Here is a 23,058-nt window from a genome sequence, read left to right as displayed (position 1 = left end):
TGCGCTTCTCAGTGTCTACGGGATGACAGGCTGGATGGCAGCTTTCTGCTGCGGTCCAGCCTGTCATCTCGATGTAGCAGAGCTGGAGCTGTCCTGGGAACCATGGAAAGGTAAGGATGATGTTGCTTTATTATTTTACTTTTATTGCAGGAGATCGTTGGCTTCAACTGGAATGGGCGTGATGGTGAGTATGGTTTAATTTAGAACAATAAAGAATTGTGTGTTTATTTCAATTAAAGGACTTTTTTCTGGGTGTTGTGTTTTTTTTAAATACTTTACTAGAAATTCATGGTGGTCATGTCTAATATTGGCGTGACCCCATGAATTTCGGGCTTAGGGCCAGCTGATAATGCTAAGCTGGCCCTAACCTCTTTATTACCCAGTGAGCCACCGCACCAGGGCCCTGGATGAGTTGGGTACAGCGCCAGAAGATGGCGCTTCTATGAACGCGCCATTTTCTGGGGTAGCTGCGGACTGCAATTTGCAGCGGGGGGGCCCAGAAAGCTTGGGCCTCCCTGCGCTGCGGATTCCAGCCCCCAGCTACCTAGTTGTACCTGGCTGGACACAAAAATAGGGCGAAGCCCCACGTATTTTTTTTTTTTAATTATTTCATGAAATTCATGAAATAATTAAGAAAAAAAGGCCTTCCCTATATTGTTGTGTCCGGCCAGGTACAAATAGGTAGCTGGTGGTTGGGGGCAGCCCGTTCCTGCCTGCTGTACCTGGCTGGACACAAATATAGTGCGAAGCCCCACGTCAATTTTTTTAAAATTATTTCAGAAATTTCCTGGGTGTTTGTGTTTTTTTTAGCTTTGACTATGGGGTTAGTAATGGGGGTGTCTTATAGACGCCTCTCCATTACTAACCTGGGCTTGATGTCAGCTGGCATTATAAGGTGACATCAACCCCAGCCCTATTACCCCACTGCCACCGCTACAGGGCAGTGGGAAGAGCGAGGCTAAGTGCCAGAATTGGCGCATCCTATGGATGCGCCATTTCTGGGGCGGCTGACGGCTGGTGTTTCTAGCCTGGGAGGGGGCCAATATTCATGGCACCCTTCCTGGGCTATTAATATCAGCCCCCAGCTGTCTGCCTAGCCTTTGCTAGCTATTAAAATAGGGGGGACCCCACGTCATTTTTTTGGGGGGGTCCCCCATTTTAATAGCTAGTAAAGGGAAGCTCCGTGGGTATTACCACCTTCCCAGGCTTCAAACATCTGCCCCAGCCGTCTGCTTAACCTCCGCTAGAGACTAAAATTACGGGGAACCCCACGCCAATTTTTTTTTAATAAATCCTTTATTTTAACACTAAATGACAAGTACAGTCACCAACACTGTCACTGTACTTCATATATATGTGACTGACATGTTTCTATCTATCTAATCTATGTGTGATGCTCTATTCTTTCTGTTGTAAATTGTCGGGTACCGCTGCTGAATTGCCGGCCGGCTTTTTTAAAGAGACGGTGCATGAAAACACTAATTTGTTTTAATAAATCCTTTACACTAAATGACAAGTACAGTAAGCAACACTGTCACTGTACTTCATATATATGTGACTGACATGTTTCTATCTATCTAATCTTTGTGTGATGCTCTATTCCTTCTTGTCTAAATTGTCGGGTACCGGTGTATGCCGCTGCTGAATTGCCGGCCGGCTTTTTTAAAGAGAGCATCTTCTGAGCAGTTTGTCAGCTTTCGGACACCTTTGAAGGTGTTTTCTATGTGTTTCTATGTGTTTTTGTTTGCCTGCCTTTGGTTTTAACGGTGTTCGACGAACAGTTCCTCGAACATCCCGGTGTTCGAAGAACCGAACCCGAACACTACGGGGGATGGCTCACCACTAATGATGACACTCAACAGCCTTCCATCCATAGATTCAGTCAGTTGCTTGATCTGTTTTCGATTAACATTGCGTGCAGCAGCCACCACAGCCTCCCAGACACTGTTCCGAGAGGTGTACTGTTTTCCCTCCCTGTAGATCTCACATTTTATGATGGACCACAGGTTCTATATGGGTTCAGATCAGGCGAACAAGGGGGCCATGTCATTATTTTTTCTTCTTATAGACCTTTACTGGCCAGCCACGCTGTGGAGTAGTTGGATGCATGTGATGGAGCATTGTCCTGCATGAAAATCATGTATTTCTTGAACGATACCGACTTCTTCCTTACCACTGCTTGAAGAAGTTGTCTTCCAGAAACTGGCAATAGGTCTGGGAGTTGAGCTTCACTCCATCCTCAACCCGAAAAGGTCCCACAAGTTCATCTTTGATGATAGCAGCCCATACCGGTACCCCACCTCCACCTTGCTGGCGTCTGAGTCGGAGTAGAGTTCTCTGTCCTTTACTGATCCAGCCTCTGGCCCATCCATCTGGCCCATCAAGAGCCACTCTCATTTCATCAGTCCATAAAACCTTTGAAAAATCAGTCTTAAGATATTTCTTGGCCCATTCTTGACGTTTTATCTTATGTTTCTTGTTCAAAGGTGGTCGTTATTCAGCCTTCCTTACCTTGGCCATGTCCCTGAGTATCGCACACCTTGTGCTTTTTGATACTCTAGTAATGTTGCAGCTCTGAAATATGGCAAAACGGGTCGCGAATGGCATCTTGGCAGCTTCACGCTTGATTTTCCTCAATTCATGGGCAGTTATTTTGCTCCTTTTTTGGCCAACACGCTTCTTGCGACCCTGTTGGCTATTTGCCATGAAACGCTTGATTGTTCGGTGATCACACTTCAAAAGTTTGGAAATTTCAAGACTGCTGCATCCCTCTGCAAGACATCTCACAATTTTGGACTTTTCAGAGCCCGTCAAATCTCTCTTCTGACCCATTTTGCCAAAGGAAAGGAAGCTGCCTAATAATCAAGCACACCTTTTATAGGGTGTTGATGTCATTAGTCAACACCCCTCCTCATTACAGAGATGCACATCACCAGATTTACTTAATTGGTAGTTGGCTCTCAAGCCTATGCAGCTTGGAGTAGGACAACATGTATAAAAAGTATCATGTGATCAAAATACTCATTTGCCTAATAATTCTGCACACGGTGTAGTTTACTTAGCAAAATCCTGCTGACAGGTTCCCTTTAACGGGAGAAAAAAAAAAAGTTGCATCTACCCCACAATATCAATAAAAACGTTGACTTAGGGTGCAAAAAAAACAAGCCCTCACGAATCATAGCCCAAAAAATTGAAACGTCATTTTGCGAGAGATATAGTAAGCACATTTTTTTCACCATCTATACAAAAAAAAAAAAAAAAAAAACTATGCATGTTTAATATCACCGTAACCGTACTGGGCTGTAGAATCGTATTTCCAGGGCATTTACCGTATAATGAACGTGGAAAAAAAAAATCCCCAAGACAATTTTGGAATTGTGATTTTGTCGCCATTTTACTGCACGCTTGGAAATTTTAAGATGTATGGTGTCATTACAAAGTACAACTTACCCACCAAAAACAAGTCCTCATATGGCTCTAAGGACAGAAGAATAAAACAGTTATGTCTCATGGAAGAGTAAGAAAGGAAAAAAAACGATTAGTGATGGGGGGGATTAACGCCATACAAAACCACACAAAGGTAAGATCCACCCCAGCAAGCTATGGGGCTACAGCTACAGAGCAAACCAGCAACAATGGGGTTAAACGCCTTAAGGTCTGCGCAATTCTCTGCGAGCCGGATACACCTGGAACAAAGCAGGGAGCCTGAGCCAGCACGCTGAGCCTCCTCCGTCTCCCGCCCCTAACCAGTCCACGTTTGCTATTCCCGCGCTAACACTTCACAATCTCAGCCAATAGACAACATGAAGGTAGCAAGAGAAAAGGCTTTCTATTGGCTACCGCCGGTATGACGTTTGTTGAGGGGGCGTGGTTTGTGCGTCTCAGACGATCTCACGGAAATGTCCGGCGCACAGAGCAATCCTCATCATGACTGAAGAGTTCACCGGATCTCTGACTCCTCCGTTCTCGCCGTATCTTACCGAGAGCTTGGAGCTGGAGAGCTGCGAGGACTGTCGGCCACCGCGCTTTACGTGTGACAACAACGACAGCTGCAAAGATGGCGGGAAAGTATTTTCATTCGATTCTTATTTAACAACTGGCAGCTTAAAAAGGTGAGTACTCCTGCTATAGTCTCCTGCCACACAGGCGGCCGCTTGTATCTGCTCAAGTCTTTACACTGCGGTTATTCTGCAGTTTTTTCCTCTGCTGGTTGTGTTGTATGTTAATATTCTATAGATGCTGGAGTCTAAGGGATAACTTGATATATATTTAATAACCAATTAGAGATAAAACTGTCTGGAAAAGGGTTAACGTCATAGTGCAGCTGATCATGCGAGTATATGGGCGCGCGCTGGGTACGGCGCCGCGTGGGACGGGTGCGCGCTGGGTACGGCGCCGCGTGGGACGGGTGCGTGCTGGGTACGGCGCCGCGTGGGACGGGTGCGCGCTGGGTACGGCGCCGCGTGGGACGGGTGCGCGCTGGGTACGGCGCCGCGTGGGACGGGTGCGCGCTGGGTACGGCGCCGCGTGGGACGGGTGCGCGCTGGGTACGGCGCCGCGTGGGACGGGTGCGCGCTGGGTACGGCGCCGCGTGGGACGGGTGTGCGCTGGGTACGGTGCTGCGTGGGACGGGTGCGCGCTGGGTACGGTGCCGCGTGGGACGGGTGCGCGCTGGGTATGGCGCCGCTGGCCGCGTGGGACTGGTGTGTTGTTGCCTATCAGAGAACGTACACTGGTATAGTGGTGTGTTTATTACTCTCCCCAGGTCCAGTGCCTACTCTCGGAAATGATCTAGTGTTTTTGCTGAAGGGGAATCACTGAGCTCGGCTGCTCTGCTCTTGGAGAAGGAGGTATGAGCCTCTGAGCTCAGTGATTAGTTGCAGTTCTAAAAATTATTTTTTTCATAAATCAGTAAATGGTAAGATGTTTTCAGAAGGACAACCCCTTAAACTGTTTTCTAGTATGTCCCCATGACAGCACCATAGGAGGACTAATCCCATATCATCTGTAGGGACAGGAAGCACAAGATTAAAAGCCCCCCCCAACCCCCTCAGTGTTTTTCCTGTCCCTACACAGGACAGGGAGTACAGGAGGAGCGTTGGTGCAGGGAGCACTGGTGTGGAGAATCGTATTACTTACAAGGGCCCCGGGGGATCAATGGGGGCTGCTGCTCTCGCCTTCCCGCCGCCAAGTGGGTCCTGGGCCGACACTCCCTATTGCTGGGGCTCTCGGCGTCCTGCTCAGGGCGGTTCCGGCTTCTCCCAGCTTCAGGACCGCCCGGCGTCGAAACTGGAAGTTCGGGGATGACGACTTCCGGTCGGCAGTCGCGCGGGATATTGAAGTGCGGTTCGACCACAAGCCAGTGGAGCAGGAGAACATGACAGGACGACCAGGTAAGGTATAAAAAGGAGGCTGGGGAGCATCAAAGGCAGGCTTACAGCTTTGGCACCCCTGGCAGTACAATGGCTGATGTGTCACTCCCTGATACATGACTGTCGGGCCATCCAGGGAGAGTAAGTGTACCGTTACCTTTCATATGGTTAATGGAAGTTGCCCTTACCAGGCCCTCCACATTTTTTATAGGATATCTCTGCAGTTACCACCTCCTTCTGAAAAAAAGAAGAATGCAAGGAAAAATGCCACAGTGAAATCCAGGAGGTGCCTCGATTGTAATATCAGACTTCCCGACTCATATACAAAGCGTCTATGTACTGAATGTAGAGCCTCCATGCTAAAGGAGGAGCACGGAGCTCTATTAAACGAGAGGCATAGTATAATCAGAGAAGAAGTTCAGGATTCTATTACGCCTCTGCAGCCCAAAGGTTCAGAGGTCCAGGATGTACGGGGACACAAAAGACCCAGAGAAGATATAGCACCATCTTCTGAGGGTGAAATCGACCCATCTGACGATTCTGACAACAGTGAGATCATTAATCCACCTCAGGGCAGGAACGAAAAAAGTATATGTTCCACTCAGATGGTATGGATATTGTTCTACGAACCGTCCGAAACACGAAGCAGGTAGAAGAGACGGAGAAGGGCAAAAACATTCAAGATGAGATGTTTGGTGCACTTAGAACCCAGAGATCCATGGTTTTCCCTGTTAATGCTCATGTGAAAGACATGATACTGGAGGAATGTGATGATGCGGAGAAGAGACTTCTGCGTCCGACTCTCCTTTAATCCAGAAGACACCAATATTTGGGACACTATTCCTAAGATTGACGTCCCAGTGGCCAAGGTGGTCAAGAAAACCTCTATCCCCTTTGAGGATTCATCAGGACTTAAAGATCCTATGGATCGATAGGCGGATGGACTTTTGAAAAAAAGCCTGAGAAGCCTCGGTGTCAGTTAAGTCTAATGCCTCCTCTACATCTATTGCCAGATCCATGAAAGTCTGGCTAGAGCAGGGGTCCTCAAACTACGGCCCGCGGGCCACATGCGGCCAGCGGAGGATTTTTATCCGGGCTGTGGGCGGAGGAAAGCGGTGCCAGGGCCCCGGCAGCCGGATACTTACCTTTCCCCGTGCATCCGCAGATCCGCTGTCTTCCTGCTCTGCGCTCCCTGTGACGTCTCAGGTCAGAGGGCGCGCTGACTTCTTTACACCGCGCCCTCCCCTGAGCCATCACAAGCAGCGCAGAGCGGGATGAGGCCGGCGATGCTGGAGTCCGGAATTGAGCAGCTGCAGCAGGTGAGGAGGAGTGAGGTGAGTATTTGATTTTTTTATTTTTTTAATGTATGGAGGCATGGGGCATAATATTAGGAGTGACATGCTGCATGGGGCATTATATGGGGGAGTGACATGCTGCATGGGGCATTATATGGGGGAGTGACATGCTGCATGGGGCATTATATGGGGGAGTGACATGCTGCATGGGGCATTATATGGGGGAGTGACATGCTGCATGGGGCATTATATGGGGGAGTGACATGCTGCATGGGGCATTATATGGGGGAGTGACATGCTGCATGGGGCATTATATGGGGGAGTGACATGCTGCATGGGGCATTATATGGGGGAGTGACATGCTGCATGGGGCATTATATGGGGGGGTGACATCCTGAATGGGGCATTATAAAGACAGGGGAGTGATATCTTGCATGAGGCATTATATGGTGGGAGGGACATCCTGCATGGGGCATTATATTGGGGGGGGGGACATCCTGCATGGGGCATTATATGGGGGGGGGGGACATCCTGCATGGGGCATTATATGGGGGGGGGGGACATCCTGCATGGGGCATTATATGGGGGGGGGACACATCCTGCATGGGGCATTATATGGGGGGGGGACACATCCTGCATGGGGCATTATATGGGGGAGGGGGACACATCCTGCGTTGGGCATTATATTGGGGGCGGGGACATCCTGCATGGGGCATTATATTGGGGGGGGGGCATCCTGCATGGGGCATTATATTGGGGGGGGCAGCCTGCATGGGGCATTATATGGGGGGCGGCAGCCTGCATGGGGCATTATATGGGGGGGAGGACAGCCTGCATGGGGCATTATAAGGGGTGAACAGCCTGCTTATTGAGGACCTATGCTGCCTATTGGGGACATTTACCTGCCCTTTGAGGACCTATGCTGCCTATTGGGGACATTTACCTGCCTATTGGGGACCTATGCTGCCTATTGAAATACCGGTTGATTTAACTTTACTTGTTCTTCATTCTAAATATTGTATTTGTTCCTGTATTGTTTTTTTTTACTTCAAAATAAGATGTGTGCATAGGAATTTGTTCATAGTTTTTTTTTAAAAAACTATATTCTGGCCCTGCAATGGTCTGAGGGACAGTGAACTGGCCCCCTGTTTAAAAAGTTTGAGGACCCCTGGGTTAGAGGAGCTAGAGGGTCACCTACGGGATGGCACCCCGAGGGAATCTCTCCTTCAATCATTGCCCCTATTAAAAATGGCAACGAATTTTATGGCCGACTCTTCGGCTGAATTGGTCAGATTTGCTGCCAGAAATAATGCGCTTTCCAACTCAGCCAGAAGAGCTGTTTGATTAAAGACATGGTCTGGGGATACGGCTTCTAAGAACAAGCTGTGTTCCATTCCATTTTCAGGGCTCAGAGTATTCAGACCAGTGTTAGATGACATACTAGAAAAAGCGTCCGATAAAAAGAAGCTCTTCCCTGAGGAGAAAAAGGAGCAGCCCTTTCGCAAACCTTTCCCCTTCCGTAAACATAACACTCAGAAAAAAAGGGGGATCCACGAGGTGGAGTTTTAATAAGGGGAACAAAGATTAAAAAAAAAATACCAGCCTAGTACTAGCTCCCGTTCAAAACGGCAATGACTATGTCAGAGTGGGGTGGGGGGGGGGGGGCTGTTAAGGTTTTTCAAAAACAGTTGGCATCGGGTCACTCAGAATCTCTGGATATTAACTATAGCGCAGGGTTACAGGATAGTTTTCTCAAAATCCCCCTCAAAAATTCCGCCTGACAAAAAGGGTTCCCCTACCTCAATTTCTCAATTTCCCGTCTACGTGCAGACATAGAGAAGCTTCTACAACAGAAGGTTATTCCAGTTCCAGAAAACTACCCACATCGGGGCCATTACTCCTCTCTGTTTTCAGTAAAAAAAAAAAAAACATCAGGGGAGTTCCGCATGTAATCAGTAAGATAAGCCATTCCTCTAATAGACACAGATGCGGTAATGTGCACCCTGGACCTCGGGGATGCTTATTACCACCTGCCAATACATTCCTCAAGTCAGCAATATCTGAGGTTTGCATTACAGTCAGGCAGTCAGATTCTATACTATTCTGATGTTTTCCCTTTGACCTGTCATCTGCTCCCAGAATCTTTATGAAGATCATGGCAGAGGTGGTAGCCTATATCCGAATCAGGGATATTACCATCATTCCGTACTTGGACGACTTCCTGTTGGTGGCTGGATCCCCTCTAGGTATGACTCAACATCTGGAATTTGTCCTACAGACATTAACCAGTCTGGGTTTGATTGTGAACAAAGAAAAATCCAATCTTGTCCCAAGTCTCTCGACTCCCGAATGCAAACGTTTTATCTCCCGGAAGACAAGATGCTCTCAATCCCACAAAGGATTCGTTCTTTTGCAAGAGAGCAATAACCTTTGATTCGAAAGGCAATGAGTATTTTGGAAATCATGCTTCACCTGCGTCAGATGGAGCCAGTTCCATTCCAGGCCTCTACAGAAATCCATCCTGGAAGTGATACAGACATCAGAATTAGCCAAGCCATGAAGAGGTCTTTGTCCAGAGACACCCAGGACTCTCTACACTGGTGGCTCGACCAGAAGAATCTAGAGTAGGGAGTGCAGTGGATTCTAGAACCTTGTCTTTTAGTGACCACAGATGCGTGTCTCTCAGGATGGGGAGCTCGAGGGGGAGATTCTTATCTTCAAGGAACATGGTCCACAGAGATTCAGACCCAATCATCGAATTTTCGGGAACTACAGGCGATTTGGGAAGCCCTACACAGAAGCTGGGCTGTCTTGAGACACAGACATGTGAAGAACCTGTCGGACAACATCACGTCTGATGAAGGAGACTGCCATCAGGGCGGACCAAGACATCCACTTCTCCAGTCTCTGGCCAACAGGATATTCTTAGGCATAGAGAAGATAGTGCGCTCCATTTCAGCAGTTCACCTTCGGGGATCCGACAATCAAGAGGCAGACTACCTCAGCGGGCGTCAAATGAAGGCTTCGGAATGGGAACTGAACGAAGAGGTGTTCCAACAACTGATTCGCAGATGGGGTCAGCCTCACCTAGACCTGTTTGCATCCAGAACGAGTGCGAAGACAACATCTTTCTTCTCTCTCGACCCAGGAGATCATCCTCTGGCAGTGGATGCTCTCTCAGAGTATTTGGGAGCGGGTCTAACATATGCCTTCACACCGGCTCCCCTAATTCCAAGAGTGCTGCGGAAGATTCTCGAAGATCGGGCGACAGTCATACCAATTGCCCCGTTCTGGCTAAGGAGGAGTAGATTCTCCCTTCTACGTCATCTAGCATTAGAAGACCCAATCATTTTACCATTACAGGAAGATCTTCTGACGCAAGGTCCACTGTTGCATTGGAATCTTCCACAACTCCAGCTTTCAGCCATGCTTCTGAAGTGAAGATCCTGAAGACAAAAGGCTTATCCGCCAGAGTGATCCAGACTATGCAGGCTAGTAGAAAACCTGTAACCCAAGCCATATATAAAAAAGTCTGGAGGACCTTTTGTCAGTTCAACAGGACGGTAGACACCTCTCAACCAGACATCCCTGCGATCCTTGATTTCTTGCAGGTGGGATTTGACACAGGTCTTAGACCTAGTACCTTGAAGGTGCAGATTGCGGCACTAAGTGCTTTCTTTGACACATCATTGTCCTCGCATCCCTGGATAATGAGATTTGAAAAGGCATTCCAGAGACTTAGGCCTTCCCAGAGAATTTCTTCCCCTCCGTGGGATCTGAATCTTGTCCTGGGAGTCCTTTGCAAGCCTGCCTTCGGCCCAGTTCATGAATCCCAGTTCATGAATTAGAAATAAAGAACTTGACTCTGAAAACAGTCCTCTTGGTGGCAATTACCACGGCTAAACGGTTGGGTGAAATCCAGGCTCTCTGTTGTCGAGCCATGTATGCAGATTCTGGATGATTGCATCATTCTCAAAATGGATCCAAGTTTCTCACCGAAGGTGGTGTCATCGATGACCTTAAACCAAGAGGTGGTTCTTCCATCATTCTGCAAAAACCCTAGAAATCCGAGGGAGGAAGAGTTCCACCATCTCTATGTCCGCAGAACAGTGTTGGCCTCTTTGGAAGCCACTCGGAACTGGAGATTAGACTCTAATCTTTTCATACAGTTTGGTAGGAAAAAATAGAGGCAGGAAGGCTTCAAAACCATCCTTAGCTAGATGGGTCACATCCATGATTAATCTAGCGTACCTTTCAGAAGGACAGCCTCCCCCCTGAAATTATCAAAGCCCATTCTACCAGAGCAGTTTCCACCTCTTGGGCAACTAGAGCAGGGGCTACCATTGAACAGATATGTACCGCAGCCACATGGTCAGGACATACTACTTTTTGCAAACACTACAAGCTAGATGTTCTCTCACAGCAGAGATCTGCGTTTGGTAGGAAGTTACTTCATGCAGTTATCCCTCCCTAATCTATGAGTTCTTGGGTATACTCCTATGGTGCTGTCATGGGGACCTACTGGAAAACCGGAATTAGTCTTACCGGTAATGTTTCCAGGAGTCCACATGACAGCACCCTTATTTCCCTCCCTATATTGCTACTGTATGTGACTTTAACATATGTTTTAACAGTCTAGAATAAAATTTTGTTGTACCCAGCCAGTGTGGTTCTTGGAAAATAACTGAGGAGGTTGGGGGTGGGAGGGCTTTTAAACTCTTGTACTTCCTGCCCCTACAGAGGATATGGGATTACTCCTCCTATGGTGCTGTTATGTGGACTCCTGGAAACATCATTATCGATAAGGCTAATTCCGGTTTTCCCACTACTTGACCCAGCAAAAAGATGGTTCATCAATACCAGATCTGTGGGGACAGATACCCCAACTACTTGGGTGTTAGGAGTGCTGGCCAGATGTGGACAGTGATTGGAGCTAGAACAGCACAGCTTTGTGCATCGTGCAGTCCGAGTGCTAAAGCTTCCGCTCCTACTCACTTTTATGAAACAGCTGCTACACAGTGAGCGAGTTGTTCTGTCCAGCTCTGTACACTGTCTACATGCAGCCAGTAATTGCTGACTGATGGTGGCTACTGTTGACAGATCCTTACCGATCTAATGCTGATTACGGTCCTAAGGATCCGTGATCATCAGTTTCACACTCCTGGACAACACCTTCAATTTACAATTGCATTGTTCACATATAAGGACTTTATTTCTGCAGCAGAACAATAAAAAAATGTTGGCAGACCTATACTTACTTACTTACTATAATAGTCTGTTCTTTTACCAGACAGAATAGAGGCGTATGCTGCTTTAATTCATCGGATATTTTTGTGGCTGTCTGTGACGTTGCCTTACAGGGTTATTCCCATCCACGGATAGGTGATAGCTGACCTTTTTAGGTGTCCAACCACTGTTATGAAGCAGTGGACTAGCACTCCATTCTGTATGAGACTGTCAAAAGAAGCAGATCACTGTAATAGGCTTTCTCTGGCAGTCCCATAGAGAATGGGATAGATGATAACTTCTAATGATGAAAATATCCCTGTAAAGGGAATCTGTTACCAGAATTTCACCCACAACACTATTTCTATGTGTATGTAGCTATTTGAAAGACAAGCCCAGCAATACCTTTACATGGCCAGTCTGTTCCTAGTTACTGAGAAATCAGTATTTGTATTAATATGCAAATCAGACTGAAGATCTATTTGTAGATCTGAAGCCTCTGTCACTCCAGCTCTATTCCCCGCCCAGCGTTACCTCCTCCGTGTTTTGGATTGTTGGACTTGTTTTTGAAAAAGCTACATGCACATGTAGTTTTCGGGGCTGAAATCCTGCTGACTGATTTTAAAGGGCTTGTCCAGAACTATTATATTGTTTTTAGGCCCATGGTTAAAAAAAAAATGTAAGAGGCAAGTAGTTTCTAACAGAGGCAACTAACTGGCGCCGGCTCAGGGTGGTCACTAACCGCTCTTCTTGGCAATCCAGCTGCACCATATAGAGCAGCCCTTCTTGTTCCAAGCTGCTCTGTTGACGAGGTGTGGCTACTGATGTCAAGCTGATTGAATCGCTAGCAGGAGCGGTCTGTGCCGGCAAAGATTGGCACAGAGCTCAACAGGCAGGTGGTTGGAAACTACCTGCCTGTCAATTCTTAGGCCCATAGTAAAAAAAAATTATAGTCCTGGATACCCCTTTAAACATTCATGTGCTTTGCCTGGTTAGATCACGTTTGTGCATTTGTTCCATTTTTTTCTATTACCCATATCTCTCCAGCTTTGCAAAGAATAGAAAATCCTTTAAAGGGAAGCGATAATCAGAAAATTACCTATTACTAAAACAGGTTTTTGTTACATGTATTTTTTAAAGATTTTTGGAAATATCGTTTGTTTGTTTGTTTTTTTTTCTTTAATATTTATTTAAAAAAAACAAGCAAAATTAAGTAATCCTACAATTTTCCCAGTGGCCACTGGAGCTTTTTTAGATTAATTCTTCCTGTCCTTTCAGGAGGAGATTTTAGCAAGACTCTCTATCAGCAAAGGCAGGATTACATTGACGTGTAACTTAAAATTAGTGAATTGATTCGCATGCCATGTCAGTACTGCGCGGACTTGAGCTCTGCAAAGTGCCTCCTACATGTCGGCATCCCCTGCTCCGGTTTTGATTAGTCGGCCTGGCGTGATGTCATGGTTGCAGCATGAAAATTGCAAGATTTCATTTTTTTTTATTATTATTGTTAATGCAAATTGTGATAAAAGGAAACAAAAGGATTGGCCAAAAATAAAAAAAATATATATGTAACACAAATAAGTCATTTTCTGACAATAGCTCTCCTTTTAAGGCCTTGGTTGGTACTGGCAAACCTTGAGTAGCCTTGCCGGTAATCACCCGATGAATGAACAAATCTCTCCGTTGTCGAATGATTAACTTGTTCATTTTGAAATTAAAATCCTTGTTCTCATTAGCACAATCGTCCTGTGCACGAGCTGCAGCTCCGCTCCTGTTGCAGAGGAGCAGGATAAATCGCACATCGTCTTGGGTTATTTGTATTTGTTTGACTACACCGTTATTATAATTGATGTCTTTGTAATAATGCCTTTTCCATCTAGGCTCTTGTTGAAACTTGATCCATCTCCGACCGACTATGAGGCTGACACCGTGGAGATTTTTGGCTTTCAGTGGGTGACTGAGACTGCTCTTGTGGAATCCACCAATCTCCTGTTTGGATTGCTCCGGTACAGACTTTTTTTTTTTGTGTTTATCTATTGTATAATTTGGTGCTGTTTTTCATACCAATGTAATGGTAACAAGCTATATTGAGAATTCGGGGTAGTATTTGGCCTCTGTGCTCCTTCTGGAGTTTCCGTAGTAAGGCCGGATTCAAACGTCTGACATTGGACTGTTCGAGTACTGACCACAATGTACAGACTGGCCTTGGGTTTCCAAAAGCCTTATAGGCATTTACGGGGTTGTTGCATTTAGATCAGGAGACCTGCTACCCTTCCGTGTTTAAACCATGATTGTCGGATATGTGGAAGCAGTCTAACGTTCTCCATTTAGGATATGTCCACACAATGTCTTTTTCAGGTAGATTCCGCCTAGAATCCAGCTGAAAAAGCGCCAAAAAGACAGAACATTTGCATTAAAATGACTTGTTCATACAGTATGTTCAGTCTTCTTGAACTTCTCTTCAGGATTCCAAAGCCACAAAGTAGTTTAACCCCTTCCCGACATATGACGTACCGGTACGTCATATTTTGCAGTGCGTTCCTGCAAATGGATGTACCGTTACGTCATGCCGATCATTCGTACACAGGAGCTGTGCCTGTGTGATCACCGCCAAGAACTGATTAACCCTCTAAATGCCGCGATCAATAGCAATCACAGCATTTAGAAGGCAGGGGGCTCCCTCTCCTGTCCGATCGGCACCCCGGTGACCACATTCTGGAGGCCCAATGGTTGCCATGACAGCAGGAGGTCACACGACGACCTCTGAGTCAGCCAGCTATGGAGGCCTGCTTAGACCATGCCCGGAGCATGACCTAAGAGGCTTCTGTCAGTGTAAATCTGATGGTGTATAATGTATTGCAATACAATATATCAACTTTCAGAGTAATAAAAGTTAAAATCCCATAGAGGGACTAAGTAAAAAAGAAAAAAGAATTGTAAAAATATTTTTTTTAAAAATCACAAAATAAAATAAGAAATTGAAAAACATATTATACCCATAAATATGTGTATTTATGTAAAAACAAAAGTACACATCTTGTATCGCCGCGTCCAAAATGACCTGATCTCTAGATCTCTAAAACTAGCACACTAGTTAACCCCTGCAGTGAGCATCGGTGAAAAGAAAAAACACAGCAAAAAACTATGCTTTCATCAAACCGCCAAAAAAAATGAAGTAAAAAGCGATAAAAAAAGATGAATGTAAATAAAATTGGTATGGCTGAAAACGTCATCTTGTCTCTCAAAAAAAAAAGGAGCCATAAATCAGCGGAAAAATTAAAAAAAAATCTAGGGTCAGAATGCAACAATGCAAAAACAATTATTTTTTAAATAAAAGTTTTTGTGTGAAAGCGTCAAATAATAAACAAGAATTCTAAAAATGTGATATCGCTGTAATCTTACTGACCTGAAGAATAAAGCTGCCTGACCGTTCACCGTATGGTAAACTGATATTAAAAAAAAAAAAAAGAAAAATTCCTGAATTGCTGGTTATTGTTCATTCTGCCTCCCAAAAATCTGAATAGAAGGCGATCAAAAAATGTTGTGACCAAAATGACACCAATAAAGCCGTCAACTCGTCCCACAAAAAAACAAGCCCTCGCATGACTCAGAAATATGGAAAAGTTATAGCTCTCTAAATATGGCAATGTATACACTGTTTTTTGGGGGGAAAAAAGCATCTCTAAGGCTAAGTGCCCACGATGCAGAAATGCTGCTGATTTTTTCTGCATCTCCCTGGCAGGAAAAACGCATGTGGATTTTACATGCGTTTTTCCTGCTTGGTAGAAGCGTTCTACACATGCATTTCTGCATGCGAGTTATCAAGCGCTTTTCCAAGCGATTTTAGCATCACTTGGAAAAGTGCTTGACAACTTGGTCACACTATATAAATCCATGCCGGTTATATGGATTTATAGTGTGATCAAGTTAATAGTTAAAAAAAGAATAAAAATGGTAAAAAATAATAATAAAAAACAAAAACATTATACTCACCTTCTGATGGCCCGCGGTCTTCCCTCCGGTGCGTCCCGTCTCTTGTACGGCTCGCGGTGGTGTAAAAGGACCTTCCATGACGTCATTTAGTCATGTGACAGGTCATGCGACTGCCGACGTACACCATCGCGAGCCACCGGGGAGCCATTTTTTATTTTAAATTCTTTTTTTACAGGTACTATGGTACCTGGGTCTGGATGAGTCTCCTCTTCTCCAAACCCGAGTACCATCCGCACATTGAATCGCTTAATATCCGCATGTGCACATGTAGTCGTGCAGATATTTGGCGATTCAGTGCAAGTCAATGGCGGCAATTACGCCGCGTGTCCGCAAAAATAATGGACATGCTGTGGATTTTTCCGCAATGATAATCCGCAGCGGAAATTTCCACAGCATGTGCACAGCACATGTGGATTATCATTGGGGACCATGGGGCACGTATAACCAAGTGTTTTTTAAGCGTTTTCGCTGCGGAAATTCCATGGCAAAAACGCTTGAAAAACGCATAGTGGGCACGCAGCCTTAGTGTGTGACAGCAGCCAAACATGAAAACCCGATATAAATCTAATCGCACCAACCCGAAGAATCAAGTCATGTAATCACTTATGCCACATGAGAAATGGCGTAAAAAATAAATAAAACCAATTCTTCACCTGTTGAATTTTTATTTTTTACTTTTTTTTCATTCTGCCTCCCAAAGAAACCCCCCCCGGGGTTTCCGTGTAAACCTCTGAAATACGTCATTCAGATGGAACCCCCGGCGGAAGATTCCCTATAATGAAGCAGATGGAGGATCTGTGGACTCTCTGGTCTGTGATCTGGTGGTGTCTTGTCTGTTTAGGCGAGCATAAAAGCTATGTCAGCCGCAGTTTTGTGCACTTCTGAAAAGCCAGACACCGCTGAACAGAGGCCAGACTGAGTCCAGAGTAACTCTGCTGCCTTATTATAGTGAATATATACCTCGGGGAATTCATCTGAATCACATATTTCAGATATTTACTTGGAAAATCTCGATGTAAATGCTCTTTGTAGAGCTCAGGATAAATGTGAACTGATACAAAATATTCTGTCCCCCAAAATGACATTAATAAAAGCTTCAACTCAACCCACAAAAATCAAGTTCCCACTCAGGTCTGTCACCTGTTAACAGAAATATGGGATACTTCCACATTACTGATAGCACAAAGGCTCTTGAAAAGTGACATGGTTTCCACCAAAAGAAATTCAGCGAATTTTGCGCTCCCAAATCCAAATGCCTTCTCCTAAGTCCCACAGAGTGCCTAAACCACGGGTAGTTTCCACATGTTTGGCATTAAGGTAGAGAGGAGAACCCACTTAATTTACTGGTGCGTGGCTCCAGAAGCACAAACTGGGCACTACAACGTACAGGGCACTACAATGGCATATTTACAATTTTCTCTCTACAACTTCCGCTGCGTGTTTGTTTCTGGAAAACGCCCAGTCAAAATCGTCACTACACATGTAATGAATTCCCAGAGGGGTGTAAATTCCAGTAAGGGGTCACTTAAGGGGGAGGTTTCCACTGTTAAGGCACATAATGGGCTGTGCTCATGGAGTCCACAAACTATTCTACAAAAATCAGTGCTGCAAAGTCAAATAGCACTCCTTCCCTCCCCAGTCTCGTCTTGTTTCCAAACAGTACTGTACAGCCACATATGAGCTTTTGCCACGTTCAGTAGAAATTTTGGTGACTTTTTACCCATTTCCCCTTGTGAAAACGAAAAATCTGGCTAAAACGGTATTTGTGATAATGTAATTATTTTTTCTTCACTGCCCAGTGGTATAAAATTCTGTGACACACCTGTGGTGTCAATATGATAACTGCATCACTAGATGAATTCACTGAGAGGTGTCGTTTGTAAAATGGGATCACTTATTGGGGGTTCTGCTGTTCTGGCACCTCAGGGGCTCTGCCAATGTGACATGACACCTTCAAACCATTCCAGGCAAATCTGCACTACAGTATGGCGCGTCTTCTCTTCTGCGCTTTGCACTGCACCTCAAAAGTGTTTTACAATGACATACAAGATATTGGTGAACTCCGGAGAAAATGGACCCCAAAATTTGTTCTGCAATTATTCCTGTTACCCTTGTGAAAATAAACAATTTGGGGCTAAAGCAACATTTTTATGGGAAAAATGTTTTTTGTTTTTTTTAATAAAATTCTATGAAGCACCTGAGAGTTCAAGGTACTCACCACACATATATATATATATATATATATATATATATATATATATATATATATATATATATATATATATATATATATATATATATATATATTTATATTTCCTTGAGGGGTCTAGTTTCCAAACTGTCGTCAGTTGTGTGAAGGGGGGGATTTCCACTGTTTAGGCATATTAAGGGCTTTCCGAATGTGATATAGCATCCGCTACCTATTCCAGCCAATTTTTATCTTCAAAAGCCAAACTGTGCTCCTTCCGAGCCCTGCCGTGTGCCCAAACAGTAGTTTTTTATTATTAATATTAATTTATATAGCGCTGTTGATTCCATGGTGCTGTACATAGTCCATATGTGGAGGAAAACTATCTGTGTACACAGGAGGAATTGTGCAATAAATTGAACAGTTACATTTTTCCTTTTACCCTTGTGAAAATGCAAAATAAGGGATAAATTAACATTTTGGTGGAAAAAATTAAAATGTTAACTTTTTTCCTTCCACATTGCTTTAATGCCTGTGAAGAGCCTAAAGAGTTGATAAACTTCTTGAATGTGGTTTTGGGCACTTTGAAGGGTGCAGTTTTTAAAATGGTGTCACTGGGTATTTTCTGTCATAGGCCCCTCAATGTCACTTCAAACGTGATGTGGTCCCTAAAAAGGATAAAAAATTGTTTAAATGAAAAATTTCTGAAAAACGGTTAACCCTTCTAACTTCCTGACAAAAAACAATTGTTTCAAAAATTATGCTGATGTAAAGTAGACACGTCATGGCAAATATTTTGTACAGAATGACTGACTAACTGATTTAAGAATATTAAAAAAAAAATTAAAAATGAAAGTTTGAACATTGCACAATTTTCTATGTTTTTGCTGATACCGATATATTTATCTATCTTTAGTGTTTTATTCTTTCATACCTTTTTTTTTTTTTTTTTTTAAGGCAAAAAATAAATGCGCTTGAAGGATTAGCACAACCTTCTTCTTTTGACTTTGGTAAGTTTTTTTTTTTTTTTCAACAAAATTTTGTTTAAATGCAATTAATGGGGATAGAAATCCTAAGCAGAATATAAAACAGAATGTATTATACACTTCAGTTCTCTTCTCTTCCTGGCATAGTACAAGTTAAATATTGCTTTTGGTTGGTACATTAGAAAAATTACAGAGCAAAATACAACAATGTAGTATTACTACAACATTTACTTTTAAAGGGGATTCTCAAGTTCCTAACTTGCTTTAATTAGTTAGACAACATGAAGATAGGCAAGTTTATAATCAACTTGCTTTTTCTATCTGCTGTCATTCTCCTTCATTGAGCTCCTATCTGTCATAGTGTACAGCTCATTTCCATGGAGCCAAACCTCTAGTGCTGGCCAAGAGTGTGCAATAGTTAGTCCAGGAAAGTAGTTAATTCTTAACATTCCAATCTGCTCTCTTTCCGCCTATTGATTGTACACAGCAGTTAGTTGCTCACCTCCCTCGCCCTCCCTTTAATCTTCTGATGAGATGCTGTTATTATTCACTAGCCTTGCAGTTATCAAGGTCTCCTAATCACTGCTTTCTCTGTTAAGTTGTGTGCTTGTTCAAATGTCTTGTTGCCTCTGTGTAGAGTCTAGAACAAACCACTGCATGTGCTACAGCAGAACTTGTGCTGAGCTTTATAGTTCTATTAATACTGTAGCGCCCCGAGGGTTCGGCCGCTACAGGGGTATTGCACCTCTGCCAGAGGTGTGGTATTCCACTCCCGGGTAAGGATGGAGTATGGACCAGGGCTCAGTTAGCTGCATACAGCACACACACCCCATTTCCGAGGGACAGCTCAACGGTGCTCCCACTAGACAGAAGTGCAGGCACGACAGACTATGTCCCTGTCTGGAGTGGGGAGGGGGGTGGAACACCCAGTGCTGTAGGGGCAGATAGGGGTTTGTTCCTGAGCGTAGGAAGGAGCCCATTGGTTGCTGGTCACCTGGACTCATGGCTAGAGGGAAGTATAAAAGGGAGGAGCCATCTTAGATCTGGGTTCAGTCTGTGGGGAGAAGTTGAGAGGAGAGCTGACAGGGAGCAGCAGCTCAGGCTGAGTGCTGCTCCAGAGGCAGGCCTAGAGAAGAGGCCGGGGCCTGAGAAGAGAAGGAACAGGAGGAGAAGAAGGAACAGGAAAGGAGGAGGAGAGATAGAGAAACAGAAGGGCTCAGGAACAAGAAGGTGGAAGGGACCCTAAGAACCCACGAGAATACAGGGTGAAGGGTCAGGCAGATTAAGGGTACCGGATCCCAAGTTGGTGGAGGAGAAACTACCCTCAGCCAAAGACCGGACGTCGTGATCATTTATTGGTGCGACACCTCATCAAACCTGCTAGGAAGGCACCATATAGGACAGCGGGGAACGGGGCCCACGTTTACCTGCGCAGGTCCGCGGCAGCTGGACAAAAGTGGGTCACTGGTGAGGCAGGCCAGAGAAAGGAAAGAAGGGGGTCCTGTGCCATATTCCTGAACTGCCTGGGAGTTGACCGAGCCCCACACCTGGTGGACACAGCACGGCTCGGGCAGTCATTGCCAGCTGAAGTGACTTGGATATTAACCGTGAGTAAAGACCCTGGACTGCAGTACGTTGTCTGTGTGCTTTTTCGCTCCTCCGGTACTGGGACTCTCACCACCATCACTCCCACCATCCACTACACTGCCCTGGGGCCGCACTCTTCCCGTGGGGAGTCACACTACCCCAGCTGCACACCTCATCAGCCCCAGCGGTCTGCATGCAGCGGCGGTTCCTAATAACCGCAATCCACGGGTGGCGTAGTCGGACATTATCTAAAGTACAGTAGCAGACTACCATTGGTCTGACCACCCTGAGCCGCGTGACCGGGCCGCCACTACTACTCCCAGCGTCTCCTTATTGCCCGGTTCCGCGTGCCCCACGGCCCAGGGGGCGAGTCAGCTTTGGCGTAGTCGGCAGCATCGTTACCCACCCGCCACAAGCGGGTATTGCGCGCCTGAAAAGAGACTATTTTATTGTACCAAAGATGGCGCCCGCCCCAGAAGAACGAGCGCCATAATGTGCGCGCCAAAAGACAACAGGAAGCCACCTCCCATCGTGGGCCAGGTCCCAGAATGGCGCCAAAGGAGCCCACCCCCAACAGCCATGAGAGCGGCTGTGGAGATGTCAGTCAACGTGGGGGGGGCTGCCCCTGAGAGTGATTGTCAGCAGAATGCCCCAGGACCACCCCCTCTGGGGGCGGAAAGAGAACAAAACTGTGGGGCAGGGCGCGGTCTGGATCAGTCTGGCCAGGCCGCACCCCAAGATAGAGACAGGAACCAGCGCCCTGGCGCGTGGCCTGCTGCAGGCCGAATCCCCATGCAGCTTCACGGAGCTGCTAACACACCTCCCCAAGGAAGACCACGAGTATGTGCGGGCTGCGCTGGAGGAGTTGGACCGGAGGATGGTCCGGGCGCAGCAGGACGTGATCGCCGGGTGGAAAGAAGTGGCCCTGCGGGCCGTGATCCTGCAGCAGGAGGCGCCGTCGACATCCAGCGGCACACCAGCCACCGAGGGCAGTGAAAGCAGAGCGGAGGCCGAGGACGACGCCGCGGAGGAGGCCTCGACAGCAGAGGCAGGTAACGGAGACACCCCTACCCCGAACCCTGGGGCCGCCGACCTGCCCCTTCACCCTGTTGCGGAGCCCAACGTACCTGAACCCGCCGTCGACACCGTGCCTCCACTGCTACCAACCGGTTCCCAGGCCATCGACACCGCCAGCGAGCCCCGCCCCACGCCGTGCCCTCTGACCCCGGGCGTGATGAGCAGACCACAATCGCAGGCCCGGTCGCAAGGCCTTGCGCCCCCGGACGCCGCCCGTCGGCGGGAGTACTGCCGCCAACAGCTGGAGATGTTCGAGAGGGAGCAGCGGGAGCGGCGCATGAAACAGGAGGAGCTGCAGGTCCAAAGTGCGGAGCAGAAAATGAAGGCCCGGCGAGATCCCCGAACTGCCCGCAGTCCCCGAGTCACCGGGACTGTCGTGAAGTTCCAGATGGAGCGCGGCTGGGGTTTCATCCGAGACCCTGAGACCATCAGCGACGTGTTCGTGACGAGGAGGGATGTGGAGATCCACCTGCCGGAGGGTCATCGAGGGTGGGATCTGTTTCCAGGCGATGTGGTGTCTTACACCCGACACCAAGGCGTGAAGGGATGGTACGCCCTCCACGTCCACAGAGTAGTAGAGGAGGAGGAACAGCACTACTCGGACTCTGAGTACCAGGAGGGCCCGGACGGGCCTGAAGATTATGAGGAGCAAGGAGCAGCTGGAGGGTATCGTTACCAGTAAACAGCATACCAGTGTAAATAGTTACCCGTCAGGGTACAAAGGAACTGTTTGGGACTGTTTCAAATTGAGTGTGGTCCCCGCTGGGACTGATATAGGACTGTTTGACTGTTGCCCCATCCCCTACCAGGCTGAGGACTGTGAGCAGCCATTCCCCTTCCCAAAACTGGCCGAGGACTGAGAGCGACCAATCCCCTGTAAATAGTTGCGCTTCCTAAAGCGCCCCCTACTGGTTTTATAAAAAGACTACCACGTCTACCTCGGGACAGCAAGTCCCTCGTGTTTACAAGTTTGCCAAAGTTCCTGCACTTACAAGAAGAGTGCACACCTGGTCGCAAGTTGCACCGCCGCCAGGATCCAAGAATGTGTTGTAAAAATGTTTTATATGAATAAGTTTTATATGCTGCTAAATAGTATTGTGAATGTTTTCCATAATGTTTATATGTCAAAAGAGTTCCAGAAGTATTAGTATGTGTTTTATAATAGTTTAACAGGAAAAGAAAACAGTTTCCCATAAAGGGAATTGAACCGTATTGCCTGTTTCCTGATGTGAAAAGTTTTAAAAAGTTTGCATGTCCTGTAATTATCTGTTTTTGCTCTTTTCCAGCCCGAGGTCGTGCTGTGGTTTACCAGGGGGGAATGTAGCGCCCCGAGG

The 23,058-nt window shown here is 46.3% G+C and overlaps 1 protein-coding gene across 2 annotated transcripts in view; it reads left to right on the top strand.

Annotated features, from left to right (window-relative positions):
• Positions 1 to 3,853: 3,853 nt before the first annotated feature.
• MMS22L (MMS22 like, DNA repair protein) overlaps positions 3,854 to 23,058 on the top strand; it is a 140,202-nt gene continuing 120,997 nt past the window's right edge. For both annotated transcript variants that reach the window (XM_073675736.1, XM_073675735.1), the window contains exons 1-3: positions 3,854 to 4,112; positions 13,774 to 13,899; positions 19,032 to 19,084. In XM_073675736.1, coding sequence (XP_073531837.1) covers positions 3,928 to 4,112; positions 13,774 to 13,899; positions 19,032 to 19,084 — 364 coding nt within the window. In that variant the 5' untranslated portion in view covers positions 3,854 to 3,927. The remainder of the gene's footprint in view (positions 4,113 to 13,773; positions 13,900 to 19,031; positions 19,085 to 23,058) is intronic.

This window comes from Phyllobates terribilis, unplaced genomic scaffold, assembly GCF_046119375.1.
Source record: "Phyllobates terribilis strain yellow unplaced genomic scaffold, ASM4611937v1 Scaffold_3__8_contigs__length_932513732, whole genome shotgun sequence".
Lineage (NCBI taxonomy): Eukaryota > Metazoa > Chordata > Amphibia > Anura > Dendrobatidae > Phyllobates > Phyllobates terribilis.
This window is presented reverse-complemented; position numbering and strand designations above follow the sequence as displayed.